The sequence below is a fragment of the Aphanomyces astaci genome, assembly GCF_000520075.1.
Source record: "Aphanomyces astaci strain APO3 unplaced genomic scaffold supercont1.2, whole genome shotgun sequence".
NCBI lineage: Eukaryota > Oomycota > Saprolegniomycetes > Saprolegniales > Verrucalvaceae > Aphanomyces > Aphanomyces astaci.
Genome location: NW_009798265.1, coordinates 2,001,431 through 2,029,430, shown reverse-complemented (window position 1 = coordinate 2,029,430; position 28,000 = coordinate 2,001,431). Strand labels below are relative to the sequence as shown.

General features: G+C 52.6%; 9 protein-coding genes across 14 annotated transcripts; 5 read left to right on the top strand and 4 right to left on the bottom strand.

Moving 5' to 3' along the window:
• Nucleotides 1–3,872, top strand: H257_01609. 2 transcript variants are annotated; one of them, XM_009824901.1, is made up of 11 exons: nucleotides 1–387; nucleotides 432–533; nucleotides 582–889; nucleotides 943–1,055; nucleotides 1,125–1,350; nucleotides 1,636–2,331; nucleotides 2,372–2,550; nucleotides 2,754–2,869; nucleotides 2,917–3,129; nucleotides 3,184–3,247; nucleotides 3,294–3,872. In XM_009824901.1, the coding sequence occupies exons 1-11, from the start codon at nucleotides 28–30 to the stop codon at nucleotides 3,842–3,844; spliced, it is 2,928 nt and encodes a 975-aa protein (XP_009823203.1). In that variant the 5' UTR covers nucleotides 1–27; the 3' UTR covers nucleotides 3,845–3,872. The 2 variants fall into 2 exon arrangements, with proteins under 2 accessions (XP_009823203.1, XP_009823204.1); XM_009824902.1 differs by having other exon boundaries at nucleotides 1–533.
• H257_01608 lies at nucleotides 3,129–6,206 on the bottom strand. 2 transcript variants are annotated; one of them, XM_009824900.1, is made up of 10 exons: nucleotides 6,175–6,206; nucleotides 5,916–6,125; nucleotides 5,660–5,851; nucleotides 5,414–5,602; nucleotides 5,129–5,365; nucleotides 5,011–5,075; nucleotides 4,826–4,932; nucleotides 4,596–4,752; nucleotides 4,434–4,549; nucleotides 3,129–4,379 (listed from the first exon to the last, which is right to left on the bottom strand). In XM_009824900.1, exons 1-10 carry the CDS (start codon nucleotides 6,193–6,195, stop codon nucleotides 3,877–3,879), a joined length of 1,797 nt encoding a protein of 598 aa, XP_009823202.1. In that variant the 5' UTR covers nucleotides 6,196–6,206; the 3' UTR covers nucleotides 3,129–3,876. The 2 variants fall into 2 exon arrangements, with proteins under 2 accessions (XP_009823202.1, XP_009823201.1); XM_009824899.1 differs by having other exon boundaries at nucleotides 3,822–4,379; nucleotides 6,172–6,203.
• Nucleotides 6,207–8,416: 2,210 nt separating this feature from the next.
• H257_01607 lies at nucleotides 8,417–12,020 on the top strand. Of its 2 annotated transcripts, XM_009824897.1 has the most exons (16): nucleotides 8,417–9,005; nucleotides 9,052–9,209; nucleotides 9,273–9,371; nucleotides 9,556–9,606; nucleotides 9,657–9,947; nucleotides 9,999–10,104; nucleotides 10,162–10,262; nucleotides 10,314–10,365; nucleotides 10,410–10,498; nucleotides 10,545–10,637; nucleotides 10,821–10,903; nucleotides 10,953–11,079; nucleotides 11,123–11,255; nucleotides 11,306–11,484; nucleotides 11,531–11,573; nucleotides 11,620–12,020. In XM_009824897.1, exons 1-16 carry the CDS (start codon nucleotides 8,435–8,437, stop codon nucleotides 11,832–11,834), a joined length of 2,391 nt encoding a protein of 796 aa, XP_009823199.1. In that variant the 5' UTR covers nucleotides 8,417–8,434; the 3' UTR covers nucleotides 11,835–12,020. The 2 variants fall into 2 exon arrangements, with proteins under 2 accessions (XP_009823199.1, XP_009823200.1); XM_009824898.1 differs by having other exon boundaries at nucleotides 11,531–12,020.
• Nucleotides 11,601–14,610, bottom strand: H257_01606 (hypothetical protein). The gene is made up of 10 exons (XM_009824896.1): nucleotides 14,307–14,610; nucleotides 14,070–14,249; nucleotides 13,549–14,019; nucleotides 13,335–13,441; nucleotides 13,094–13,280; nucleotides 12,874–13,028; nucleotides 12,776–12,821; nucleotides 12,171–12,714; nucleotides 12,005–12,124; nucleotides 11,601–11,957 (listed from the first exon to the last, which is right to left on the bottom strand). Exons 1-10 carry the CDS (start codon nucleotides 14,596–14,598, stop codon nucleotides 11,873–11,875), a joined length of 2,187 nt encoding a protein of 728 aa, XP_009823198.1. The 5' UTR covers nucleotides 14,599–14,610; the 3' UTR covers nucleotides 11,601–11,872.
• A 109-nt stretch (nucleotides 14,611–14,719) lies between these two features.
• Nucleotides 14,720–16,509, top strand: H257_01605 (hypothetical protein). Its single transcript, XM_009824895.1, has 5 exons — nucleotides 14,720–15,093; nucleotides 15,146–15,257; nucleotides 15,304–15,519; nucleotides 15,579–15,754; nucleotides 15,802–16,509. Exons 1-5 carry the CDS (start codon nucleotides 14,746–14,748, stop codon nucleotides 15,892–15,894), a joined length of 945 nt encoding a protein of 314 aa, XP_009823197.1. The 5' UTR covers nucleotides 14,720–14,745; the 3' UTR covers nucleotides 15,895–16,509.
• Nucleotides 15,880–19,772, bottom strand: H257_01604. 2 transcript variants are annotated; one of them, XM_009824893.1, is made up of 18 exons: nucleotides 19,487–19,762; nucleotides 19,352–19,438; nucleotides 19,005–19,304; nucleotides 18,820–18,933; nucleotides 18,707–18,772; nucleotides 18,553–18,649; nucleotides 18,345–18,505; nucleotides 18,117–18,295; nucleotides 17,929–18,071; nucleotides 17,771–17,883; nucleotides 17,592–17,717; nucleotides 17,310–17,546; nucleotides 17,161–17,267; nucleotides 16,987–17,101; nucleotides 16,788–16,933; nucleotides 16,558–16,745; nucleotides 16,347–16,410; nucleotides 15,880–16,298 (listed from the first exon to the last, which is right to left on the bottom strand). In XM_009824893.1, the coding sequence occupies exons 1-18, from the start codon at nucleotides 19,760–19,762 to the stop codon at nucleotides 15,911–15,913; spliced, it is 2,907 nt and encodes a 968-aa protein (XP_009823195.1). In that variant the 3' UTR covers nucleotides 15,880–15,910. The 2 variants fall into 2 exon arrangements, with proteins under 2 accessions (XP_009823195.1, XP_009823196.1); XM_009824894.1 differs by lacking the exons at nucleotides 15,880–16,298; nucleotides 16,347–16,410 and having other exon boundaries at nucleotides 16,456–16,745; nucleotides 19,487–19,772.
• Nucleotides 19,773–19,885: 113 nt separating this feature from the next.
• Nucleotides 19,886–20,967, top strand: H257_01603 (hypothetical protein). The gene has a single exon (XM_009824892.1). It carries the CDS (start codon nucleotides 19,917–19,919, stop codon nucleotides 20,934–20,936), a length of 1,020 nt encoding a protein of 339 aa, XP_009823194.1. The 5' UTR covers nucleotides 19,886–19,916; the 3' UTR covers nucleotides 20,937–20,967.
• Nucleotides 20,945–24,327, bottom strand: H257_01602. Of its 2 annotated transcripts, none has more exons than XM_009824890.1 (9): nucleotides 23,389–24,327; nucleotides 22,790–23,344; nucleotides 22,611–22,727; nucleotides 22,284–22,350; nucleotides 21,911–22,208; nucleotides 21,619–21,846; nucleotides 21,472–21,558; nucleotides 21,280–21,402; nucleotides 20,945–21,232 (listed from the first exon to the last, which is right to left on the bottom strand). In XM_009824890.1, exons 1-9 carry the CDS (start codon nucleotides 24,274–24,276, stop codon nucleotides 20,980–20,982), a joined length of 2,616 nt encoding a protein of 871 aa, XP_009823192.1. In that variant the 5' UTR covers nucleotides 24,277–24,327; the 3' UTR covers nucleotides 20,945–20,979. The 2 variants fall into 2 exon arrangements, with proteins under 2 accessions (XP_009823192.1, XP_009823193.1); XM_009824891.1 differs by having other exon boundaries at nucleotides 21,911–22,187.
• A 1,581-nt stretch (nucleotides 24,328–25,908) lies between these two features.
• H257_01601 (hypothetical protein) lies at nucleotides 25,909–27,095 on the top strand. Its single transcript, XM_009824889.1, has 3 exons — nucleotides 25,909–26,076; nucleotides 26,120–26,654; nucleotides 26,709–27,095. Exons 1-3 carry the CDS (start codon nucleotides 25,924–25,926, stop codon nucleotides 26,927–26,929), a joined length of 909 nt encoding a protein of 302 aa, XP_009823191.1. The 5' UTR covers nucleotides 25,909–25,923; the 3' UTR covers nucleotides 26,930–27,095.
• The last annotated feature ends 905 nt before the right edge of the window (nucleotides 27,096–28,000 follow it).

Below are 28,000 nucleotides of genomic sequence, written 5' to 3'. Positions count from 1 at the left end.
CCCTGGTCGACAAATCACTCAATCACAATGACATCGTTGCCGCCGGCGCTCGGTGCTGCACATGCCCAGGACATCATCACTACGATGGAGCAGGCAATGTTCAGCCAAAGCGACACTCGTGCAGCAGGCGAAGCGACCCTACAGCTATGCATGAAGATCCCCGGCTTTGCGCTCCTTTGCCTGCAACTCCTGAACGAAGCGCAATATCAGCTCCCAGCTCCCATCCGTCTCATGGTGGCATTATCCTTGAAGAACGCTGTGTCAACGTCGTGGGTTGGGCGAGGCACCCGTCAGTACGTCATCTCCGCCGAAGAGAAGGACAACGTCCGTCGAGGGCTGCTCCGCCACATGGACGAGAGCAGCAGCGCCGTCGCCACCCAGCTTGCGGTCCATCCGATGTCTCCAACTACACGGTCCTTACGACATACTAGGTCACGATCGCGCGCATCGCCCGCTCGGACTTTCCCAAGGACTGGCCAGACCTCTTCTCCGTGCTTCGCGACAACATCCAGCAAGGAACTCTCCTCCAGCAAGTACGCATTCTGCGGTGGTCCATTCACTCTTCTTCACAGCATGTCTAGACGCGAGCCCTGCGCGTGCTCAAGTCCGTCGTGAAGGAACTCGCGTCCCGCCGCCTTATGTCCCACCGCGCCATCTTCAACGACATGAGCGTGGCCGTGTGTCCGTTCCTGGCCTCCGTGTGGAAGTCGCAGGTGGCGCAGCTGTCCGCGGGCAACCAGGATGTCCTCGGCAACGTCCTGAGCACCACCAAGGTCCTCCACCACCTCGTCCTCCACGGCTTCAAGGTGCTCGTGCCACTCGACGTGATCCCGTTCGTGTTCTCCGCCTACTTTGACACGTTTCGCGCCCTCACCACGTACATCTCCACGTAAGTACCCCTCCCTCCCGCAAAGGTATCTTAAAAACCCCGAACCCCCGCAGGCTGCCCCCCGACACTCCCGGCGTCGACGTCCTCAACAAGATCCGCGTGTCCATCGCCGGCTTGGTCGTGGCCGTGCAAAAAGCCCATCCGATCGAATTTCGCGCGTATTTGGGTATATATATGTTTATATACACGGCCCGGTATCTCGTTCTTCATATGGACGACAATGTACATGCATTAGGCCCGTTTTTAACGCAGTTTTACACGACGCTAACCGATCCGGCGCCGTCCCCCGACCGGCTGGTGGTGCACCTGCTGTCGTACTTGACCAACGTCGTGGGCTGCCTCTTGTACCAGCAGAGTCCGTCCACCCACGCCACCAGTCGCACCGTCATCACGGCCGCCGGCGACGTCCAGCTCACCGACCACATGGTGGATGAATGCAAAGCTCAGATTGGCGCATTTGGGTATTGTATCCTTGTACTCAATAGTTGGACTTACTTGTGTGCTGTGTTCTCTGTACTGACTTTTGTATGTATGAATTGCCTAGTGTCACACTAATTGAAGTGACACATTAATTCGATGTTGATTTGGTCGTGGATTTGATTGGCTCCTTGATTCGTGTTGTGGGTTTTGATTGGTCGATCGATTGTCGGCCGATTTGGTGCTACTGTTCATTCGATTGAACCCCACTCCAATTTCGAATATATCGATAATAACACAAATTTTTCCAAATATTCATCAAATTACAGGTCAGACATGACGTTGTTGTCGGCGCTGCTCGAGCTCGTGGTGGTTCGATACATGCGACTGACGCCGGACGACATTGCGCAGTGGACGGACGACCCCGAGGGGTACTCGACGCTGCAGGAGTCGCTCACGGCGGACGGATCGGTCCGGGCGTGCGCCGAGATGCTGTACCTGTCGCTTCTGCAGACCCACCGCGACGCCCTCACGCCATCCGTCCTCGGCATGATGCACTCGACGTCCAAGTGGATGGCAAGCCCGACGTCCGCACCCGACGACATCCTTCGCGCCGACGCGGTGCTGCTGGCCGCGGGTCTGTCGTCGTACGACCTCCACGAGAGCTTTGACTTTGAGCCGTGGTTCCTGCGCACTCTGGTGCCGTACCTGCAGTCGCCCATGACCGTGTCGGGCGTGCCCGTGCTGCCGCGCCGCATCGTGTGGCTCATCGGGTGCTGGCTGGCGCAGCTGTCCACTCAAGTGCGCATTCCGCTGTACGAGGCGCTGCTGCAGCTGCTCTCGGCCGCGCACTCGGACACGTGCGTCAAGCTGGCGGCCGTCCAGACGCTCGAGTCGCTCGTCAACGACTGGGGCTTCGACCACGGCACCTTCGTGCCCTTCCTCCCGTCCGCCATCGGGTGCCTCTACGCTTTCTTCAGCCACCCGGACGTTGTCACCACCGACACGCGCCTCAAAATCCTTGGGTATCTATTTCAATATATATATATATTAATACTTGATTAGATGCATTGAAGCCATCGTGCACGTGTGTGGCAGTGCCATGGGGCCGTGCATCGTGCAAGTGGTGACGCCGCTGCCGGCGATTTGGGAGGCGGCGGGGTCGGTCGATGCCAACCTCCTAAGAGGAAAAATCCTGTCGCTCTTGACGCGCATCATGGAAATCGATTGGCACGACGTATCTGGTATGCATAAACTGTCTAAAAGTACTCATTCAATCTGTCTAAAAGTTCTCATTCAATCTGTCTAAAAGTACTCATTCAATACCTCGAAAAGTACTCATTCAATGTGTGAACTGTCTAAAAGTACTCATTCCATCCTTCGAAAGTACTCATTCAATGTGTCGAAAAGTACTTAATGTACAGTACTATATATCACAATTGGGTAGATGGGGAGCTTCGGAGCATGGTGCTGTCGGTGGTGTCGTTTGCCACCAACCCCAACCAGCCCGACTCGGTGTACCTGATGGACCAAGGACTGGCTCTGTGGATTCGGCTCACAGAGGTACCCAAGTACCTACCTTTGATTCGGTACTTTTTAACTGTTATTAGGTGGCGGACGTATACACGCAGCCACTGCACGACGTGTTTAGCAACGTTGTGCTGGCTCTGTCCCGGGACACGGAGCACGTGCAGTCGGGTCTGACGCTCCTCGAGAACTACGCGATCATCGGCGCCGCCGCCTTCTGGTCCGCTTATGCTATGGACGTGTCCCGTCTGCTTCATTCCATCGTCGGCCAAGTCAAGCCGGAGATCAGCCACATGGTAACATCAGTCACTCGTTCATGTCTATCTATATATATATATATACCTGTCTAGCTCTGTCGAGTGGTGGACCGACTGCTGCAGTGCCTCCCATCCGACTCGCTCCAGCCCCTCCAAGGTCCACTCTTTCACGTATATATATACACTAACTTTTGTGTCTGTAGGGGTGTTAAGTGCGTTGTGGTCCGTGGCCCAAGAGCAGCCCCGACAGGAGAAGGAGCTCGTGGTCGTGTCGTTCGTGTCGACCCTGGCCGCGGCGTGTCTCCGTGCCCCGTCCGTCTTCTTGGCCGCCGTCCCGTCCGCCCACACCCCGTCCTTCCTCGACACGATGCTCCACCTCTTCTTTTCCATCTCGTTTTCGGCCGTGGGGCCCGCGAGACGGCGCATCTGGGCCGCGTCCCTCTGCTCCTTCCTCACTGTCTCGCCCGCGGTGCTCGACCGCATGGGGCTGCTGCTTGAAGCCATCGTCCAAGTGCTCGGGGATGACACCAGCCCCTTGGACGTCCATGATGCCGACGATGCCGACGAGGTGTCCATCCGTCGGAGTCTGCTGCTCGTGCGCAAAACCAAACTCGTGCCGCCGACGCTGTCGTACATCAAGCAGTACCTGTGTGCCCAGCTCAACAAGTGCTCACAAATGTATGGCCCAGAAGCGTTCAATCAGAGCATGGCGCTGGTAGAAGCCAGCATAGTCGACACTATTCAAGCATTGTGATATTAATTCTCGACATGCAATCATCCAATCTATCAAGGGCGTTCGAGGTGGTGGAGTTCTGGCTGCAGCATTTCGTGTATGATGGCAGCTACTTGCAGCTGCAGGGCATCCGCCACTTGCTGGCGAGTCAGTCCTTGGCCTCCGGGGGACTCGACGTAGTACTTTAGCTTGGGCTCGGTGCCACTCGTGCGCAGCGTAGCCACGACCCCATTTGCAAACGAGTATGTAATCATCTCGGAAGACTGGGGCAACACGGCGCGGCAGTCTGGCTGGGCGCTGTCGAAGCCCGTAGAGAGGTCTCGGATGCTCTTGATCGCGTACTTGTTGGCTACAACATGCCAGTAGTGCCCTTGGTTTCTCAGCCGATCAAATATAAGCTGGACGGTGGACGGGCTGTAGCACTTGACGTAGTGATTCTGCGTCACAAAGTGGCCGTAGGTCGCGTACAGTTGCTGCAAGTGCATGTACACGGTCCCGCCGCCATCCTTCTTGAGCTGCGTCGCCATCTCGGCAAACACGGCCGCCGCACACACTCCTATATTTACCATTAACAGGTGAAAGAAGAATATATATATATATATATACTTGCCGTCTTTGTCCTTGACGACGTTGCCCACGCAAAACCCAATCGCCTCTTCAAACGCAAACAGAACCGTGTTCCCTGCCTCCCGCAGCTTTTGCGTTTCATTCCCCATCCACTTGAACCTTTAAATAGTGTTAGTTCTTTTTCATCGAAATATAGTGTATGTACCCCGTGAGCGTCTCGACAAAGTTGAAGCCTTCCCGGTGCGCAATCGCGCGAAGCATCTTGGACGAGACGGTGCTGGTCACGACGTACAGCTTGCTCTTGTCAGCCGTCGGATGCTGCTTCATGTATTGCGTGTACTCCCAGAACCCCAACAACGTCCCTAGAATATCAATATATATATATATATATATGAAATATAGAGTATTTCTGAAAAATATGTTATAGAATCGTACCGATTTCATTGCCCGTGAAGAGATGCCAGTCGCCAGTGGGCAGCAATTCCGCCACTGCCAACCGATCTGCGTCGGGGTCGTTGGCTAGAATCAACGAGCATCCGTGCCTACGAATAATCAAAACTATTAATATTATGAAATAGGACTTCGCAGTAATATATATATATATATATACAATGCCTTACTTGGCAGCTGTTTCAAAGCTGAGGTGGAGCGCACCTTGTCCTTCTTCAGGGTTTGGGAACGCCACCTAAACCATCCCATTGATCAGTGGTCCTATTGGTGATAAGTACGTAGTCGTACTGTGGGAAACGTGGGGTCAGGATGCATTTGCGCTTCCACGGGGTAATATGGCGGCAGATTGAACTTGGAAAACGACTGACGGGTGAACTCATGGCCCACGCCGTGCATGGCCGAGTACGCCACCTTGACATGGTACAAGGGGTTGGCGTTGTCCTGGGGGTACCGCACCAGGGGCGTCATCGCATCAAAGTACGCGGCCACCAGTTCCGCCGTCGGGTCGGCTGTCTGGCTTCGGATCTAGAACAAGCAGCTCGGGATCTCATGGATGTGTTACATGGACAGTACGTTGGTAATGTCGTAGAGCTGCCATGGCGCCAGGTGGTTCAAGATGGACGCGGCGATGCGCTCGTCGTGCGGCGGGATGATCTGACACCCGTTGGACCCGTACACCTTGTACCCGTTGTCCGCCTTGGGGTTGTGCGACGCTGTGACCATGATACCCGCGACACACCCGAGACGGTCCACGGCAAACGGCTACACAAACACTTGAGGATGGGACCAGATTGATTGAATTGATCCCCGGGAGCGTACCACCAAGGGAGTAGCGACCACGCCTTCGTACAAGTACACTTTGATCCCGCGGGACACGGCCACCGCCGCACTGTAGGCGGCGAATTGCTTCGAGTTCAGCGTCCCAAACTGACGATGGTCGTAGCCCAGCACGATCCCGCGACGCTGCACAGCTTCGACGCCGTACGACTCTTCCAAGTACGCCACCAATCCCTACGTCATCTCGGTCGGAATATTCCTCCAAGGACAGACGTTTATGCGAAGGGTACGCCGCTACCTGCATCGTTTGAATGACCACAAGGTCGTTCATGCACACCGTTCCGGCACCCATGGCTGCGCGTAGACCAGCCGTGCCGAAATCCAACCGTTTCTCCAACTTTTGTCGAAGCGCATCAGCATCCCCCGCGTCCACCAAGCTTTGGATGGCGGTCTTGGTACCGTCGTTCACGTCCCACGCGACCCATTGTCGGCCCGCTTCGATCCATTTCTACATTTCCATGTGAGGATACCCCACCTCCACGAGGACAACTCACTGCCGCGTCGTTGGAAGCCGCCATGCTGTCTCTTGTGCTTGTTTTAAAATGGCATATCTTTCGCACCTTCCTTGTTCCGATTGCATGAAAACAAATCGTTCGGAATACATGAAAGTTTGAGAAATTTCCCCATTGTTTACAGCAAAATGTTCCAAATATTTTGACCAATTTCTGTGAACACAACCCAGTTGCGACTATTTTGACAAGTGAAACGCCTCAAGAAGCCGTTACTCCAACAATGTAACCGACTTCCTCAGCTCCCTTTCCACTTCCAGCTTGCACCTTTCCGCATGTCGCCCCCATCCTGACGAATGTCCTTCCACGGTGCTGGATACGTACGCTCAATAGTCATTATCGAGCTACCTCAACGTAATTCTGGATGTGAATGTCACCAACATCGACCTGTGATCCACCTCTACGTTGACATCAAATGGAGAGTTTCAAACTCGTGACCACTCCCAGGCAAAAGGATAACTTGAAAGCGTTCACATGCTTCCTCTTGTCCCACCAGCCATCCAGAACGGCCATATCTGCCACCCGACGCTCTTGAAGACGTCCAAGTAACCAACCCCGGACCTTAACGCCTCTTCCCATGACGCCTCCGCCAGTCGCCAACCCACAACACAACAACAAGAGCTAATCAGATCCAGTGGATTAGCCAATCGTGATTCGATTCGGCGGCGAGATTCGATTCAACGGGGTCTGGATATTTGGAATAACTCCCTCATTAAAACAGTTCCACTGTTGTTTTGACCCGAAATACTGTTTCAATGAGGGAATTACTATTACATCCGGATACACAATCTCTATAACCTGGGACTCCGTCCTATCCCCGGTGAGTACATACGATGCTAAATCTCCAGGGTTAACTGCATCGAGATGCACTTAACCCCTAGTAAGGTGGCCTGAGCATACAAAGTTCCATATAAAACTCATTCAAACTCATTCAAACAGTATTTCGGGTCAAAACAACAGTGGAACTGTTTTACATGTTAATGAGGGAATTGTGCGGATATTTGTACCGAATCCACTATACACTTGACGGTATAGTATAAAAGAACCTCGATTTTCTTCAAATTTCCCATTCTCCATGACTCGAAATTCATTGGATAAATTTGCATTTGTTAACAGTAAACGCCTCCGTTTTACCAATGGTGCGACAGTAAACCATTGGCTTGGCAACCCCAATGGTGCGACGACCGGAAACTGCATAGCGTTATTATTGTCGATTTGATACAAATTTGGGGAGGGGTGCAATCGAATTGCGCCGACCAAACCGATCCACAATCGATCTGATTGGTTGAATTTCACTTAGAATGTTTTGATTGGCTAATAATGTTGAGCTCTTCTGAAGGAACCAATCAAATCGATTTAAATTCCAACGAAATTTCACTCGAAGGCGCAATACCAGAATTTGAAATATTTTCACCAACCAATTAGACACAAGCATGGACATTCCAGTGATATACTCTCGGAAGCTCAGTTGGTTACGAGTAAAAGCGGCGCAATTGAAATCAGAGTAGTTGCCTCCTATGACTACCCGACTGGCTGCGCTTAACGACACTGCTCGTGAGCATGTGGATGTACCGTTGCAAGCCAGCAAGCGAGAAAGCGTTTGCCAGCGTCGCCACGTGTTGAACGCTGCTGGGGGCTCCCGTCGCCAGTCCAGCTCAAGGTTGCACATCGACCGTGATTGCACTGTCGCGGTGGTGGACTTTAACAACTGTAATGCAGAGTCGTTGAGATCGGCCGCTTCGAGTGTGGCTCGTTTGGCGGTGGCCTAACTATATGATGTGGTTGGCCGATGGAGGCATCGACACAAGCTCGTCACAAACTCTGCTCGACCCACTCCTTCGTGCTCTACTCGTCGTCTACCACGTACCCGTTCAGCAGCACGGCGTGGTCGCTCAACGGCGTCCACTGCTCGGACCAACCGTCGGCGGTGCTCAATGGGGCCTTGGCGTTGGAGTACAGGGACATCACGTATGTACATCAAGGCATGGATGGTCTAACCCATCACTCGCCATCGGCTTGGACTCAACGATCGCCGCACCATGTAGTGACTTTCGAAGTAGTTCGTCCCGACAGCACAATTGTGGATACATACATACACTCTGAAATTGTTGCTCGGTCGAATGTGTATTATATCCAATCCAATGTGACTATTTAGAAATAGTGAATTCTAATTGGATAAAATGATTGTGTAATGCAAACGTCTTTTCCATCTTCGACTCCATTTCGATTCTGGACTCGTGCCGCTGACATGGCAACTGACAAGGGTGCGTCCGGGTTGTCGTATTGGACCCAAGGAGTCCGGTCGCTGGGAAGCTTGGTTAAGGACAAGACGACTGCGACGGTGCGCAAAGTGAGCGGCACGACTATTCCCGTGGAAGCGGAGCATCGAAGCGGCGAGAGCTTTCTGCGCACGGCGTCGGACATCCGCGAAACAGTCAATCGAGGCGACATTCTCACGTTGCCGAATGGAGGAACCTTTGTCGTGAGTCGAAACCCACACGATATGTTCACGGCCACGGTCGTGTCGCTCAAGACGCCGCGTGGCGTGAATCCTGGGGTGAACGACAACGAGACGTGCACCATGACGTCTATCAAGCGCAACACGCCGCTGAACATGCCCAAAGTGTCTGTGCCCACGAGCATGGATGACGTGTACAGCGCCGCGGGGTCTGTCGGGAAGGGCATCGTCGGCATGGTCGGTCTGGGGGTGCAGGCGGCGTCCGATCTGGCCGCGACTGCGAAATCCTACGAAGAGCGCGTGCGCGTGTACGAAGCTCCGGTGGGGACGCTTCTTCAGGGCGCCAACAAGGGCTCCCGAGGTACTAAACCTCTCCTGTTAACTAGTAATGACGCAATCATGCACAGAGCTTCGCCTGGCGGAAGTGGCTGTCCATGGGGTGCTGGAAGAGGTGCTGTTCGGCCTGGAGCAAATTCCAGACTGCGTCGTTACGCTGGCTCACGACTCGAGCTATGCAGAGACGACGTCGTCGTTGGTGAATGTGCTACATCGAGGAGATGTCATCGTGCGTTGCCTTTCCCATGACGTTATCCTGACGATGACGTTATCCTGATGACGTTATCCTTAGACGATCGACGGCGAAGCGTTCAAGGTATCCCACAACCCCACCAAGCGATTCCACGCTACGCAACTGCCACTCAACCACCCTCGCACCAAACCTAGTTCGGTCAGTTGTTATCCTTACCAACATATACTACTAGGATATATCTATATTATATAGGATATCTATATTATATAGGATATCTATATTATATAGGATATCTATATTATATAGGATATATATATATTATATAGGATATATATATTATATAGGATATATATAGTCTCATGGTTTATAAATGTACCATTAGGCAGAAGGGAAACCCGTGTACCGAGCCACCAGCACTGACGTTTGCATTCGCGTACTATATATATATATATATAATTTTCCATAAAAGATATATGTATATAGGTGCCAAACTGCCTCGTGTCAGTAGCAACAGGGTCCAGTCACGTGACATTTCACTCGAAGATCCCAAAACTCGACCCAAACACCGCCGTGATCATCGGCGGAGAGCGCTACCGGCTGACTCAGTCGGCCATCTCCCCGTGTCGCAGATGCGATGCTGTTGAGAATGGAGCGATGTACTTGTCGCAGACGCCCGTGGCCGTGGACGAGTGCGTGGTGAGCCTCAAACAAGGAGAAGCTGTACTGGAAACGTCAAAGAGTCTGCTGGCGCTCGTCAGTCGTGGGGACTTTGTGGTTGGTGATATATATTTCAATGGAAGGACGCTGAAAATAATAATATATTAGAAAGTCGACTCGACCGTGTACCAAATCTCTGCGAATCCCCTCAAACGCCTCACAGCCACAAGTTTACCTCTGGACAAGGCCAACACTGGCCCAGACGTCGTCCACGGTCTCTCATTTTACAATATATATATATATATATATTTATATGATTTGGTGAGATTAGGCCGCCTTTTCTTGTATCAAAATGGAGTGCGGGTACTCAAAGCCGGCGACACCATCAAATTGGGCTCCCAAACGTATGCGATCGCCGACGATCACGACGCCGTACGTCCTAACTCGACCTTCATATGGTCACAGTTAACATATTATTATTAGGAAAACAACAACGTGCTGGCGTTGGCCACCAAACTAGATGAAGCGTACCCAGGTAATAATAAAGTTATTAGTTTATATTATAACACGGATGTTTAGCTGGAACGGCGGTGTTTTACGTTGGCAATCGATATGTCAAGGCCACGGAGAAGGCGGCGGCGGCAGCCCACCGAGCGGGGGCGTACAAGGTCAGCGCAAATATATATATATAATAACATATTTTTATATTATTAGGCACCAGTGGGTCGGTTTGTGTGTCTGGTGCAAGGCTCGAACGTCCTGTTCACGGATGGCGATTTGCGAAGCCAGCTGAAAAAGGGCGACGAGGTACCTTCATTTATATGCATCCTTCATTTATATGCATCCCTCATTTATATGGATCATTCATTTATTTGCATCATTCATTTATATGGATCATTCATACTACGTAGTATGGGTATGGATCATTCATACTACGTAGTATATTTGCAGCATTCATTTATTTGCATCGTTCATTTATATGTGTGTTAGATCTTCATCGCGAACCAGTCGTTCATTGTCAGTCCAAACCCCAACGACTTGTACGCGCGCGACTGCATTGCCCTGGATCGGCGGTACGAATTTAAATGATTCATTTATTTTATTAAATAATCCTTTGTGCAGCTACGAAGGGCCATCTCTGCGCATGGCCGACACGGAGCTGGGCCACGTGGTCACGTTTGAGCGGGGGTCGACCGAGTGCCGGGTGGACTGCGACACGACTGAAAAACTGCGACAAGGCGACCATGTGGTACTGTGATGCTATTTTCGTCTAGTCTAACGAAATCCCTCAGACGATATGTGGCGAAGAGTATACGTTGGCGGGTGTGACGTCGTCGTGCTTGACCACGACCAGTGGCCGCACCAAAGAGAGTGTATATGCCACCCCCACGATCGTGCCAGACTGTCTCGTGTCGTTAAAGCAAGGTAATCCACCTCCACTTAAGTCTTGGTTCAACGGGAATATGTGGTAATAGGAAGCAAATACGCTGAGACATCGTCAAATGTGACAGCGCGCATCAAGCGAGGCGACCGCGTGGTGATTGGCGGGGAAGTGTACCGCGTGAGCACCAACCATTTCTACCGGTTCACAGCCGACCAAGTACCCCTCGACTCGGAGCGCGTGGGGGATAGCGTCGATATGGACGACCTCCAGGTACTGAATCGAATTCTTCATTTATTTTCATTTATACCGCCTTTAGGTGGCGGCGTATGACGGGGACCGGACCATCCGCACGGCGACGTGTACGTATTCTGGAATAAGACCAACATGCAAGACTTATGTTTGTAGTGGACTTTTCCATTTACAAGGTGGGCGACCGCGTGGCCGACTTGAAAGACGACCTTCAGAAACGAGATTTATTGACCAAAACCCAAAAAACCACTGACGCAATCGGGGAAAAGATGCGCCCGGGGGCGGAAAAGGTGGCGGCGTCCGCGGGAAAGCTCAAGGACGCCGCGGGGGTCGCGTATGCCAAGGCGTTCGGGGCCACCGTGTTGAAATAAACCCCGAAACTCCCAAACCCCGAAACCCCCAACCTACACTACACGATCACGCCCTCGGGGGGGGGATTGTTGCTGATTTCCTTTCGTTTCTTGGGGCGGGGTCCTGGCTTGCTCTTGTTGGTCCTAGTAATTACTAATAAGTACAGCACAGGATATATATATATATATACCCGTCGGGCGTAGCTCCTTGTTCTTGTCGGTTGCGGATGATTTCCAGCATCGCCGCGGGGGCGTCCATCGAGTGGTCGGGCGTCAAGTCCACTGGCGACGGCGACACCACGGGGGTGTTTCTACCATCTTTATCACAAGGCATCCAATATATATATATATATATACCTCGACAACGAATAGAGCAGTTTATGCTTTCGCACAAAGTACTGGTCGTGGATACATTCCCATACATTTCGCCCGAGCGCGGCAAAGACGGCGAGGCCATGGGTACACGGCAGATGGAACTGCTGCCAGTCGCCACATGTGCACGAGTTATCGCGCACGTTGACGATTTTGTATGCCTTGTGGTGCACATTGGACAAGACGTGTGCAAAGTACACTTCCTGGGGCCGGCACTCGACGATCTCAAAGCGCGCGGACTCGGAGAGGCGCTGGTTGAGCACGCTCTGCTGGTACGGGAGCAGAACTAGGTCGCTGTGGAGGGCGATGGCGTTGAAGCGGGCGACGGACGCCCGATGGAGCGACAGAAGAAGGAGGTAGAAGCATGGGACGAGGTTGCAGCTGCACATGAGGCTGCCCAGCGTCGACTTGGCGAAGTCCCCGACACAGTGTCGCAGGGATATGTCGCGAAGTGTCGGCCACCCGCGCTCGATCATGGCTGCGACGACCCAGTGTTCCTTGGGGATGCCTTCCAAGCATCGACACAGGTCTACCCGTGGTGGTGGCTTGGTTTAGGGGATATATATATATATATATATATAGATATATACCCTTGTTGAGCGACCACAGCAGCGAAAACGACTCCATGTACCGGTCCTAGGAATATTTTTCATGTTTGGAATGTATATATATATTGGAGATTTCTTACCATGTTGAGGCTGCTGGCCATCTGAAGCACCAAATGCTCTTCTTCGGGCGTGAGGCGCGCTTGGCCGCTCATCTGACACACCATTTGAAGCAATTGCAAAATCGCATACCGATGGGGCTGGTACGGAAACACTTGCAGCAGTGCCTGAGTCACCGCTATGGAAATATATATATATATATAGTACTGGATGGAAATATTAATAATAGGATAAAACTAGTACCCATAGAACCGTCCGTGAGGAACGTCGTGTGCTTGGAGATAGGGATGTTGTTGTCCTTGAGATGCTGGAGGAACCACGCCCAGTTGACGTCGTCTGTGGCGGGGACATGGGCCAAAGCCAAATATATGGGCTCGTTGTTATAGTCTCGGGTGCTGGCCACGAGCAAATAGCCAATTTTATTCATGTCCTACGGTGAAATTAGATTATATATTTATAGTTGATTATAAATATATATATATACCGAGTTCATGGGCGCGGCTTCCAACACAATCACGGGCGCGGCATCGGGCAGCATGCGAAACGCGGGACCCACGCCAAGCAGACATCTGCCGTACTCAAAGGCGCCGGCTAGCTCGATTTTAATAAAATAGAATCATACGACAGTACTCATATATATATAATCCCGCAACCAATCATGAGAATAGAATCATATATATATACATATATAATCGTACTGGGAGTGACGGTCGGGATGTGGTCAATGAGGTAAAATGAGCCAGGATTGGCAGCCACACACTTTTCAAAGTACGGCCGCAATAGCTGGTAGCTGGCAGAGGATGGCTCGTAGAACATGTCGACGAACTTCTTCTTGGCGCGAGATGCCATGGACGTCGAGATGGTCGCGCCGTACTGCTGGAGCAGCATCGACTGGATGTACTTGAGCCTCATCTCCTCGGGGTCCTTGGTCATCACGTCTTGCCCAGTCTCCGAGTCGAACATACTCGCTAGCACGAGCTCGATCGACAGCGTCGTGTTGCGCGCCACCTTTTCGGAACTCTTGGGCACTCCGTCGTCGTCGGTGGCTCCGTCGGCAGGCGCGGACGGGTACAGCGGGTGGCTCAGCGCGTGGTTGTGCATGAGCTCGATGTCCGTCACGTGCACCTTGTTGTCCTTGTTGCGGTATCCGCTGAGAAGGAACGGGCACTCTACATATGTACCAATATATAACATGCGAGAGAGCGAGAGATGCAGCTACCTCTGACCCGGCATTCCCAGCGTTTGTTGCGCTTGGACGAGTACTTGACGCGGATTTCGAAGCCAGAGAGCATCGCTAGACGCTTCAGGGCAAACGCAAGGAGCTTAAAGTCGCCAAAGGTCGCGCGGTTGTGGTTCACGTTTAATCGAATGAGCGGGGTGAACGGCTCGGTGTCGTTCACTGGGTACAACGACGTGACGTACGTACGTATGCTAGGATTCCAAACAATCATCATACCTGTGGATGGGGTGTCCTGGACTGGCGGGATCATGGGCATGGGGATGCCTGCGGCGGAGCTTCGAGCGATAAAGTCGGTCAACGTGTTGGCGTGAATCAGCTGCAGTTGCACCGCGCGCTGCAGCATGTCATGGAGCGGGACGGGTGGCCGAGTCGGCGCGGGCGGAAGGTCTTCACGCGACACCGTCGGTTGGGAAGCCTTGTCTTCCGCGTCATGCTCCTCGTCAACACCTTCGTGGTTTTCAACGTCGAGGCGGTCGTCCGTGTCAAGTTCAGCAGCGGACGGGTCCATCGTGTACTTGAATTGGCGAATTCCACAATTGCCCCAACCTACGCCGAGAGTCCGGATATATCCGGATACAGCAGCTGTATCCGGAAGTGGTTGGTTTTTCCGGATAAGTTGTCGATGATTTGCAGGAACCTCGTCGAAGCCCCGAAGATGGCGGAGCGTTCCGACGAGCCCAAGGCACTTCCGCCTGGGCTCGAGAATCGCATTGCCTGGGACGACCTGGACAAGACCAAGTACTATATCGTGGGCCCTAGCGTCATGGTATTTGTCCGCGCGGCTGTGTATCCCAGCAACTTGGTGAAGACCCGATTGCAAATTCAAAGCCGACGCCATCCACTGTACACGGGTACCTTTGATGCGTTCCGAAAGATCGTGCGACAGGAAGGCTTCTTCGGGCTGTACAAAGGATTCGGAGCAAGTCTGCTCAACATCGTCATCGGCAACCTGTACATCACCGTGTACGAGATCGTCAACCAGTTCGCAATGGAATCCGTCACGGCACGCACCTTTCTTCGTTCCTCGCTCTCGTCTCACTTATGTCGACATCTAGACAAACCCAAGCACGGCCAACTTCATCTCTGGAGCTACCGCGTCCGTGATCAACCAAACGGTGATAGTCCCGCTGGACATCGTGTCCCAGCGCATGATGATCGATGGCCAAGGTAGGCAGTTCCATCGTCGCTCCTAGGTTTGCAACGTCATTGGTAGGTGTCCAAGCAACTTCCAAGGTCAAGAGCCACGGCCTCATGGACATTTCCCGCGGGATCTTCCGTCAGCAGGGCGTGCTGGGGTTCTACAAGGGCTACGTGCCTTCGGTGCTCACGTACGCGCCGTCGTCCGGCATCTGGTGGGGCTTCTACGGAGCGGTGTGGCCCTTGTACTACGCCAGCATTCCGTTCGACATGGAGCCCATGTCCAAGCAGAGTATGTAACAATTATAACACCATGTGTTATGGTGCTATAACTCGTCGTCCTGGGTGTAGTCCTGGCTCAAGCCATTGGCGGGGGCACCGCCGGCGTCTTCACCGCCATTGTGACCAACCCCATGGACGTTATCCGGACTCGAACGCAAGTGTACACTCAATATGGCGCCATCGACACATTTCGCCACCTCATCCGGAAAGAAGGCGCGGCGGGCCTCATGTCGGGGGCGTTTGCGGTACATTTATCTTTCATTTATTTCATTTATGTTTCATTTATTTCTAGCGCGTGCTGTCTATGGGGCCGTCTGGGGTGCTTATCATTTCCGCGTACGAACTCGTCAAGAGGCTATCTCGAAAATCCCAACCAGACTGTTAAACTACTTTTTCTGTTGTTAAAGTACATCTCCAGCTGACTTGGTGCGATGCCTGGGGCCCGGATGTTCCCTGGATTCCTGGCGGGTTCGAGCGCGGACGACCATGAGTTTGGTCGCGAGCACTTGAGGTGCGTCGCACTCACGTAGGTCATGGCGCCTCGTGTTGCGCTGGACGTACGACCTGCCGCACTTGTCGCACAGCACCAGCCGGTTGGAGCACTCGGACTTTCGGTGCTTCGGCAGAGCTTTCCGAGCTATTTCCAGGCCACATCCAAATGGACATTGCACCAACTCATGCTTGCGGTAGTACTCGGCCGCCAGCGTATCCCGCAGACGGCGGAGGTCGCACGTGGCGTCGTGCGCTGGCTGGTCGCATGCTTTGATGACGTGGCCGCAGTAGGGCTCACTAGAGCCATGTCATAGTCGTCGAGGCATGTCACGATGACTTGTGTACCGGCAGATCATTGTGCGATGGGGGCAGTCGAGTTTATGGTGGCGCTCCAGGAGTTTCGTGTCCACTAAACGTTCGTATCACGTCATCCCATGCGACGAGGCACAAACGCATCACGTTCTCGCATGTCAGACTGCGTTGTCCATGTATACTTCAAGTATGTATAGATGGACAACGCAGTCTGACATACTTCAAGTATATCGTAGATAAATACCCTCTAGGCCGCATCCAAGACTGCACTTGACTTTGCCATTTCGCTGGTGGTGCTTGAGGGCGAGAAAGGCCCGCTTCGTGACGACTTTGCACATGTTTCGCTGGCGGTACGACGCGGTGGGTGGGTCTCCGAGCACTTGGACCGTCGCGGTGGAATACCGCACCCAGTCCACATTCACGGCCACAGAACTAGCTTCAATATGGACATCAACAGATGAAATGTTCGTATACCGAGGGAATTGGCCCGCCATGTCGTCCACGTATTCGCCCGCGCCCTCCTCAAACGTCCAGTACCCTCTTAACTCTGGCACAAGACCCAGCACGTCGTGCATGCTCGTGGCGACGTCTGGTCGGTCCTGACTCCAAAAGCGCACTTCCTACAATGACTACATGTTAACAACCTCCCTCTGAATAACGACATATTGCGTACTTGCAAATGACCGCGAAAGGCCTTCTCCTCGGCTCCGATCAACGCCACGGGCAGGTGGAACGACCCCTTGGCCGACGTAGCCTTGACGCCGTTCACAAAGAAACTAATGTGGTCCCTAAATAGTAGCAGCACCCCCGTTAGTGACCATCCTATATATACTATATCCACACATACACTGCAGCGTTGTAAGCAATGTGAACCCATTGGCAGCGGGGCAGGTCGACGTTGAACTTGGCTCGTCTTTCAAACGTGTGGACACCTGGCATTCCTGTGGACGCCATCTACCTCCCATATCAAAAGCCCATTTTGGATGGACATACTACCATGACGTGGAGGCCGGCAGTGGCCGAGCTTGCCAGCGTGTGGAAGCCGTGGGTGGCCGACTGCACCAGCGCCAGCGGGACGTCCACGCACTTGGCCAGCTTGTCGTCCAGTCGGCTCAGCTCCTTCTTGGCTTGCTTGAGAAACCTCGCGAGTTCGCGGGGGTCGGCCGGTTGTCGAGATTCCATCGCTTGGAGCAACTGCTGGCGTTTTGCCAGCCACTTCGCGTGCTGTTGGTCCTACTCAACTCGTCTAAGAAGCCCAATCCGATGTCGAATCTCTACCTCCTCTGGCTTGGCTGATTGGTTGACTAGATCAGCCCATTTCCCCACGTTTCCATACAATTCCCAGTCGTCCGCCGTCCAACCTGGCTGCAATCGTTCCGTCTGAGCCCGCACTGCCGCGTTCAGCTAGTAAATGATACTGAGCGAACCACACCAATATGGAGCAGCCAGCTAGCTACCTCATCGCGATCGGAAGGGTCAGTTATGGTGTTGGCCACGACCAAGGAGTCCGCCACCAGCGACTTGACTCTGGCGCGAGCTTCGGCCAAGATGGACTTGCAGCCGGCGATGCCTACGAGGGGTTTGCTTCGCTTAATCCGACGGTACATATTCGCACCTTCGCCAATCTCCAGCGCGTCTGTTTCCAGGGGTTTCGACATATGCGACACTGTTCCTTGTTTGAGGGTCTCTTGAAGCTGTTTGTGCTTGTCCTGCCACTCTTTTAACCTCGACGTAGTGGTTCGAACGCACTCTTGCCATCTACACACTGTGTCACACTTCTTTTTAGGTAGACAAAGTATGTACCGAATGGCTTGCTCCATAAAGTATAACACGTCGTCCTCCTTGGAGTGGAGCCACACCCAAAACTCGGCGCACCACGGCGGCTTGATGTCGTCGCCGCCGCCGATGCGAATATGCCCACTTCGACTGGCAAAGCGCAGGGCCGCCCTGGCTTCCGGGGACACGTCCACGTGTTCATGGATCTACAAGTAGATACTAGTAGTAGTACTAGATGTGGGTGGACGAACGGACATGTCGGTCGCGGAACCGCAGTTGCGCCTGGCACCCGTGGATGACGTTCACACAAGGCACGAGACGGGCAGGACATGTCGCAGATCGGTGCAACGTCATATGACGTAACTTGACCAGCGCCCCGCAGTCGCGACACGGCGTCAGCACGTCCTTCAACTTGGCTACAAAGGTACTAGATCCAAGGTAGTAGTAGTACTACTAGTCGTACCTTGGTCCGCCATGGCATGACGCTCCATAGTCACGACGCACTCGCTCTTCAAATGCTGGTCGAATTGGCCCACGGGAACCCACTCCCGACACCCCAACTACTTAGTAGTCAATTTGATTAGTTGGTCGAAAATGAGTAGTAGATACTAAGTTACATGAGCATTGGGACATTGCCTTTCCCGCATCATGCACTCGTCTTCCTTGTGGTCGAGCATATGTCGCTACATTCACTCTTCAAACGAATGGACGACAGCGAACACACTACTACCTTGACCACAGGTTGATTGCACCAATCACAAGGCACCAATTGATTCGTGGCCACGGCGGACGCAAGCAACGCCCTCCGTCGGACACCCACAATGCATTCGTCCGTGTCGTGCACCTAATTCATAGTGTTGGGGGTTTCGGGGTTCTGGAGGTTCGGGGTTTATATATAGAGGGGTTGGGGCATACTTCCAGCTGGTCGAACGGAATGTCGGTGCGCTTGCAGCCAAGAGACGCCCGAGGGCACGCCACACGACGTTTGACGCACTCTGCATTCAAATGTGCACTTATTGCTCGCACGGTGATTTCGCTTTCGCAGTCCAAACAGCACACGAGCTGCAGGTCGTGTGCTTGCAATTGCAGCCATTTTGAATTCCGCCGCGTGGCCACGCACTCGCTTGCTTCGTGTGCTTGTCTTGAGATTGCTTTAAAGATGGCGGTACATCCTGCTTGGGAACACCGCACCAGTCGATGGGTACATTCGTTATCCTACAGCGGAATGTTATCGTCCCGTCTTTGAATGCTGTCCAACGAACATGGTGCAGTTTCAGTGCTCGGACAAGGATGTCTAGGCCGCACTGGGTGCAGAGCACGACGTCTTCCGGGAACACCTTGTCCCAATGCTACTCATTTCCGAGGTTGTCAGATGAACGTGATAGACGACATATTACGGGGGTTGAAAGACGATGATGCTCCAGCCGACAGTCCACAGTAGACAGAGATCTTGGCTGACGCTTCTTTGGACTCAAGCTCGATGACGCGCACCGCTGTTGGACTTTGTTCAGGAGCAGACTTCGCTGGCGATCGATGTCTTGGATGCTCGTCATGAGAAGCATCATCTCGTCCATCTCCGGAGCAGCATTGGCAGTCGTAATGGGTCTGCATTTCACCTGGGAGATCTTCGAAGGACTCCACTGGATCGTCGGGAGGCTGGTACTACCGTTCATGCTGTCATCCTTTTTGACAGTTACATGCAGTTACAAGTACCAACTCTTTAAGTACGGTTCTGTCGAACTTAATCGAGTCTCCGCATGCCAACCAACAGTACAGGCAATTCGAACTTAGCCGAACTTGATCGCACCAACCAACGGAATCACAATCATGACAACAGAGGCGCGCAACCTTGAGCGGCTGCATGTGTCGACCAAGACGCTTGAATGCGCGCGGAATAAGTGCGTACCATGTGGCTACAAGATCGTAGTGCATGCCCGTGATGCCGACGCAATGCTTAACCAGCGCCCTGAGTTGTGTCCGCGGTTCAAGGCGGCCATCGACACCAGTCCAGTCTTTCCACTCTTGGAGCCGCAGATGAAGGTGCTGGTGGTGCACGACGGTGGCTTTGCGTTGACATCGCTCCTCAAAGGGTACCTGAACGAGACACATCAATTGGTGGTTGCCACCGCCGAGACCAAGGCCCAAGTCGTCAAGAAGTCGCCGGACATGGCCAAACGCATCAAGAAGCTCGAGAATCAAGGCGTGCGCGTCCACTTCGAAGCCGACACTGGGGCGTTGGGTGCATTGGGTCAGTTCGATCGGGTGATTTGGAACTTTGTCGAGTCTGGCACGTCGCTCGACTCGTTCTTTGCGTCGGTCAGCGCGGCGCTGTCGTCGGACGGACAGGTGCACATGACGACCAAAACTCCCGCGGTGGTCGCCGCCGCGACTGCCCACGGACTGGCGCATGTGCGCTCATTGGTATTCGACCGGAGCTTTTGCCCGAGCTACAAAGTCCCGTACAGCGACTGCGATACGGTTGTGTTTAGTTGGTGCGAAACGTCGCCAGCAGCAGCTTCCTTGCCAATGGAACCTGTGACCGACGCCATCTTGAGCGAGATCCAGTCGACCTACTTAGCCAAGTCAAGCCACGACGCGCCCAAGCCGACCAAGGCGGCCATGAAGAAGGCCAAGCTGGCGGCCATCAAGAAGAAGGAAGACAAGGCCAAGGTGGACGTGCCGTACGAAAAGGAGTACTTTGATCTGATGAACCTCAAGCCCAAAGGAAAGAAGCATGTGATCAAGCGGAAAAAAGAGTACGAGGCCAACCAGGAGGGCAAGGAGCGCCCGTCCAAGCGCGTCTTGCCGCATCGCATGGAAAATGGCAAGCGGAAAATGGGCTGGTAATTCACAAATACCATTCGAAATGTGTGGGCTTTATTGGTTATAATTACACTTGCAAAATGCCCCAAGAAGCCACGGCGTGGGACTGCGTGGCCCACGGTGGCAACGTGTCGATGGTTTTCTCGAGGTCGGCGGTCATTAAATCCAGGTAAAACCCGCAGTACGCCACGTTCAAAGTGGCGTTCGATTCCACTTCGATCCAAAAGTGAAACGATGACGTGGCACTGCCAGACGCGAGCTGCAAAATATAGCATTCGTCCACGGCAGGCGGGACGCCATCACGACCTTGGCCAAGCGACCTAGAAATATTATATATTATAGAATTTAAATATATTTAAAATCGTACCAGGCCGTTAAGGTCGTGTTGGTGGCGTCAATGTACAAATTTGCGTGGGATGGTCCGTTGAAGCGGAAGTGAATTTGACGGCGATCGGTGGAGTCATCATATGACGAGGATACGACGTCCACACTACACGAGTCAATCAAATAGGCAATCCCGATATGAACCTAGTAATACTAGTAGTAGTAGTACACGTACTAGGTCGGGATGGTCTGGACATCGGGGGGGTTGGCGGGCAGGTACCACGTGTGCTTGACGGGGATGATGTGCGAAATGGGGTAAAACCTGTCGTGGCCATTTAGAAATCCAACACCATTGGATATATATATATAGGTATATATTTACCAGGGAAAGTTATCAAAGATGGTGATGGGGGCCTCAGGTCCCGCTGGGGCATGGAGTCGGTGGCTCCACTTTGAGTTGCTTGCAAACGCGGGTCTCAGTGGCTCCAATCCCAGGTAATCACATGCGTTGATCCACATCCCCCAGTCATCCGGAAGGTTCAATTGGGAAAAGTTGCGGTAAATATGGTTCAGTCCCAGGCGCTTGGGGCAGTCTGCCGAGTACGAATTGCTATACACATATACCGCGCTTGAAAAAGCGGAATCTGTCTGTGACGACGTGAGGGCAGAAATACCTGAGTATAGCGACCACGACGCTGGCGACCGAGCCAAGCACCGTGTATTTGTGAAGCACATGCAAAGAAGATGGACGCACGAGGCATAAAAGGGGGGTGATGGCACTCAGCGTGATCGTGGTCAGGATAGACAAGAGCACGGCCATGATGCAGTCCACTGGCAAGATGTTGCCCACTCGGCCCATGATCGGAATGAACACTTGGAGTACCATGAAGTCCACTTGAAGAAAGTATACCAGTGGAATCGCAGGACCGACCACCAGGGCCAACGTCGTGCCTAGTATATTAAAAGGGACATCTGGCATATGAGAGGACATTTGGCATATGAGAGGACATTTGACATATGCGAGGACATTTGGCATCAAGTACGTACGAATCGACGACGCACGAGTGGTGGCAATGTCGTGGAATAGGGCATAACTAAACAGCGGAAACAGCACCTACGTTCCCAATTTCAAACAATCAATGTGATATATTTGATTGATAATCAATATGATATATTTGATTGATAATCAATATGATATATTTGATTGATAATCAATATGATATATTTGATTGAAAAATCAATATGATATATTTGATTGAAAAATCAATATGATATATTTGATTGAAAAATCAATATGATATATTTGATTGAAAAATCAAAATGATATATTTGATTGGTAATCAATAGTATGATATATTTATCATATAAAAGTACCCAGGAGATGCTCAAGTAGGCGCTTTGCACTCCGGCGGCCATGAGCAGCACACTGAGTGCCATCCAAAGCAGTGCAAGTCCTTCCACAAACATTTCCGTCCACTGCACAGCCGACGTCTACACAATGCGATAAGTCGACTACTACTCTAATAACCTGATTACATCGATAATATTGATACCTCTGTACATGGAAACACAGTCAAGTAGCCCACGACTGTCGGAAAGATAAACACCCAGAGGTGCGTGACAGGAGAAGCATACCAGGACATGGGGGCCAACACCAGGAGAAGCCCCGCCATAGACATGGACGATGTAAATGCTAATGCATTCATCTTGATCAGCTGGAGCACGCCCTGCCACTTGGACGCCCACGGCAACCGCGACCAGATGGCGCAGTACACCAGCGCCAGCACGACCACGAGGTAGTTGACCCACTCGCCCACAGCCTCCGAGTACGTGACGGTCACAACGCCGAACAAGTCGAAGAAGACGTGTCTGTGGGCGCGAACGCTGCTGTTGATCGTGTGCAGGGCGGCGGGGTCTTTGAACAGCTCGGCCAGCGTGCCCTGGATATTCTCGCCAAACCGCTGGATCGACCCTTGCTGGATCCGCGAGATGTCGTCGAGGGGGGTGTGGTACACGTACCCGTTGGCAATAAACGCAAAATCCATGCCAGCGACTTCGCCGTGCTCCGAGTACACGGTGTAGTCGGTCACGCCTGGAATCACGCCCGACTGTCATAGGTTAGTACTTCGTAGTAGTACTAGTACGTTAGTACCTGAAACACTTCTTGGGCGATGGTGCTGGCATGCGGGTACGGCGCGCCTCTAGCGTACGCCATGGCCAGGATATCGCTGCCGGTCTGGAAGAGCAGCTCCCGCCCGCCCGCGCCAGACGCCTCGAGGTTGATGAACGCCGCGACTTGGTCCTTCCACGGGTGCTGGGTGATGAATCCGTGGGCGGCCTGGAGCATCGTCTCTTCGGCGCCGTTGAAGTTGAACATGAGCGCATTGTGCGATGGCAGCATCGTTTCCGACGCCACGACGTTCTGCAGCAGCTCCAGCATGATCGCGATGTTCACTCCGTCGTCGGACGCGGCGCCGGCACCAACGGCCGCGTCGTAATGCGAAGACAGGAGAATCGCGGGGGTAGAGCTCTCGTCCAGGGTCGTCCGCTGCACGCGCACGACGATGTTGGTCACGTTCGCATATACGTTTTGGAACTTCGACAGGAAGTCCAGGCCAAATGCACCCGTCGGCCGCTGCACTTCGATGTCCAGCTGACATGGCGCGACACAGCGTTGCTGGAAGGTGTGGAGATGCGCGAGGAGCCACGCCGGAGTCAGCTCCTCGTTGCTCTTGCTGCCCACGGTGCGGAACCCTTCGATGCTCTGCAGCTCCTCCAGGAATACCCGCGCCCGACCTTCCGAGAACTCGTGCAATGGGATGTCCGACGACTTTGGCTTGGGAAGCCACAGGTGTCGCCAAAACGTAAAGGCGACGAGACCAGCAACCCACGCGAGTACGACCCACAGCCGTACAAAGTGACCCTTCGCTCTCTTCCTTTGACTGGTGCCATCGTCATGGAGATGCAGGCTGCTGCTGTGACCATAGGCAGTGTCTTCTGCAGCTTTGCTGCGACGGTGGTGCAGTGTGCTGTCTTGCATGTTGCCGTGACGTCAAGCAACTTGGTTGTCTGTCAATGACTTGGTACCAAAGGTAATGTGGTAATGAAACTCTCAAGTCTTTGCTTTCTATTATTAGCCAATAAGAGTCCACCACAGCGTATTCCATGCATACGATTAGCTAGCGAGCTGAAAAATACTGGCATGGTAGCCGAAGAATACTGGCATTTGAAGGCGTTCGCCGTATGGCACGGGCAAGGCCTTCTCCATCATGTGCGGTTCAATGTCTCACGAAGTGAGGATATACAGAGGGAAGGAAAGGTAGGAAGGAGCACCAAGCGCAGAGGTGTCGAGGAGGACACATCACGTGAGCAATATATGGGAAAACCAAAAGTGAATTTGTGCGGTTATGGCTCTAGATGTAACGTTATCACTCGTTTTCCTCATACTCGGGCCGTGATTGGGCGAGCAATGACTAAAAAGATGAGACATGTCGAAATTCGCCTTGGTCAACTTCTTGTGACAGGTCAAGGGGCAGGTGAAAGGTGTGAGAAAAGGTAAAGTGCATGTCGACAGCCATCCTATTTTCGGAGACCAAGCAAGGAAAAGGGCCGGTTTGATCGTCCAAGATGGCGATAATCACAGGGAAGATGGATGGTGATCAAAGGTAACGTTATTGTTCATCGTAAGGAGGATGGAGAGTTGTAAGGTAGGTATGTGTGGGTGGATAGCTAACAAGGTTGACGGTTGATAGGAAGGTCCATGATGTCGATGATTTTGGTTTCAAGATCGTTGGTTGATGACAATCGTCGATGATCAATGGTGAAAAGTCGATGATCTAAGATAACTTTACTAGTTACTAGTAGTGTAGTGACAGAAGGTAGATGGTAGTGTAAGGAAGAGCAAGGCGGGAGATATTGTTTATAGCAAGGAAAGGACCACGTGGGCTTGTCAAGCCCCCCCCCTCCAGTCGCTTTGGCACGAGTCATCTCCTCGCACCCAGCATGGTGTTGTCTACTCGGTCGCTAGACGTAAAAAGACTTAGTCCTCGTTGCGATGTTGACCTCCTTTTCGACGTGCACTTTGAGTAGGTATCCGGATACTCTCATTGACATCTGAAAAATGAACCATCTTTTTGCAAAGGCAAAACCCAACTTTCCAAAAACGCAGTTGAACTGCTTGCTGTCGAGTATGTACGTACTTAGCTTAGATCGCAACAACGAGGTGTATCATCAACCCACAACTCGCCTCCTTCACATCCGATACTATATGCGCGGTCGGAGCCCAATGAAGTTTGCGGCCTCCGTCGCCGCTGAAGTGTTTCGTTCTCGGAGGTTTTTTGTGCGCGCCACATCACATCCCATGACAGGTCGATGTCGACTTCAACCCTTGCATCGATGGCCCAATCACAGCGTTGTATACTCAAGTGCAAATTCGTCCATGGACTCCCTTCGGCTGGTTGAACTTGGTTGTGGTAATTCCGCCCTCCCACGACCATCTGCGCAATCATCTCATGCATGTTTTTACTACTTCAAGTATATTCGATATTGGATCACTCATCCGGTTTCCAAATCTACAGTACATGTTCCTTTCGAATTAAGCTTGGATTTACTATACATGTTCATCTAGCCACCGTTGGTTGACTGGAGGTCATAACTCCCATTTTCATCACTTATAAATTCGACCATCATGGTAGCCATCCAGAACCAATCCGGAGCCGACTTCTCTGCGGGCCAAGTGGCGGCGCGCCTCTTGGGCTCCACCGCCTCAGGCGTGTTGGAACTCGCCATCTTCCATCCCGTGGACACCGTCGCCAAGCGCCTCATGACTAACAAGAGCTCGGTACGGATCTCTCGATTCTCTCCATCTCACTCTTCTTCGGTAGGATCTCAGCATTTCGGAAGTGATCTTTCGCGACGCTGCCGCCAAGCCCCTTGGTCAGCGCTACGCGTCGCTCTTCCCCGGAGTCGGCTTTGCTGCCGGGTACAAGATCTCGCAGCGCATTTACAAATTCGGCGGGCAACCCGTGGTCAAGGACTACATCACCAAGCACCACAAGCAGACGTTCGTGGACGTGTTCGGCGACGCGCACGCCAAGACCTTCATGCACGCCACCGCCGGATCTCTCATCGGCGTTGGTGAGATTGCATTGCTGCCGCTGGATGTGCTCAAGATCCGCGCGCAAACCAACCCCGCCGCCATCGCCGGCCGCGGCGTGCTCGACATCTTCAAGACGGAGGGCTTCGCCTTGTACCGCGGGGCCGGGTGGACGGCTGCCCGCAACGCCCCTGGCTCGTTCGCGCTATTTGGGGGGTCCGCAGCCGCCAAGGAGTACCTCTTTGGGCTGGAAAACTACAACGACGCCACGTTTTTCCAGAACTTTGTCGCATCGATCGCCGGTGCCTCGTCCAGTATCATTGGTGCGTTATTGTTATTATTGTTATAATTGTTGCTAATGTGTCGTTGTTATGCAGTGGCGCAACCATTGGATGTGATCAAGACCCGCATCCAATCGCGGGCGTTCGACTCGCCTGAAAGCGGCGCGCAGGTGATCAGCAACTTGCTCAAGAACGAAGGCCCGGGTGCATTGTTCAAGGGACTTTTGCCCAAGTTGGGCGTGGTCGGCCCCAAGCTCGTGTTTTCGTTCTGGGTCGCACAACAGCTGATTGCCCACTTTGAAAAGTCGTTTGCATAGACAGATGTACCATAGACTTATATAACTTCAACCCCCCTTCAAGACGTATGGTCGATGGACATTTCGTAAGTGTGAAATGTGATGAAACAGTTTTGAAACTGCTCGCCTTCCGGTGAACAATCGGATGGTTACGTACCTCTTGAACCACGCCAACAACACTCGATGGACATCATGCTCATTAATAGTTATAATACCATGTGTTAGAATTACTAGTAACCAGAGTACGACTTGATGATATCATGGAAGTGTACCCGACAGGCCAGGCACTGGCCATGCGCTTCCATCACTTCGCGCGCGCACTCGACGCTGCACGGCAAGCACACCGTCCCAAGGGCCGTGTCGCCACAGATGACGTCGAAATTGTCAAGGTCGTCAGGCGCTCAAGGACTGGCACCGCGGCAGCCAGTCGAATCCATCACAACCATAAACCAAGTGAATGGGACACATACAATCACTAGGATGATTTGGAGTTGGTATGTACTCGCGGTGTTCCAGTGTGCTTTACTGACTTCTGGAGCCACTGGGCGCTCTGCGTATGGTGGATTGATGCATGTTCCTAGCCAGTTCCTAGGGTATAGCCATGAGATGTGTTGACGGATGCATGGACGTGCATTTTGCGTGGGGCGGGGGAACCGCGGCTGCCGCGGCGAGAACCTCTTACCTCGGAAGGCTCGTATAATGAACTCTCGGGAGCATGTTGCAAACTCGTTGGTGCAAATGGTGGAACCCCAGACTCATGGTGTGCCTTTTACGAATCTATGGTTTCTACTCGACCATAAACAACATGATGAACTAACTAAACGTATCACAAGAAACCAAGCGATACGGTTAAATTTTATTTGATGTTGCTTCTTCCTGTCTGAATGAGCGATATGAACAGTTCCTCGACAGTATCACCTGAACGACTGCGGGCTCAACTTGCCACCACAATCGAAAATCTGAATCGGGCAATGATATTTGTGTAATACCTCGTATCCTAATTAGTATAGATGAGAGTAAATTAGGATAATGCTAGGTCATTGTATACAGGCCTCGTCCGGGGGAGCGGCACGGCCTACGGCCTACCTGCCG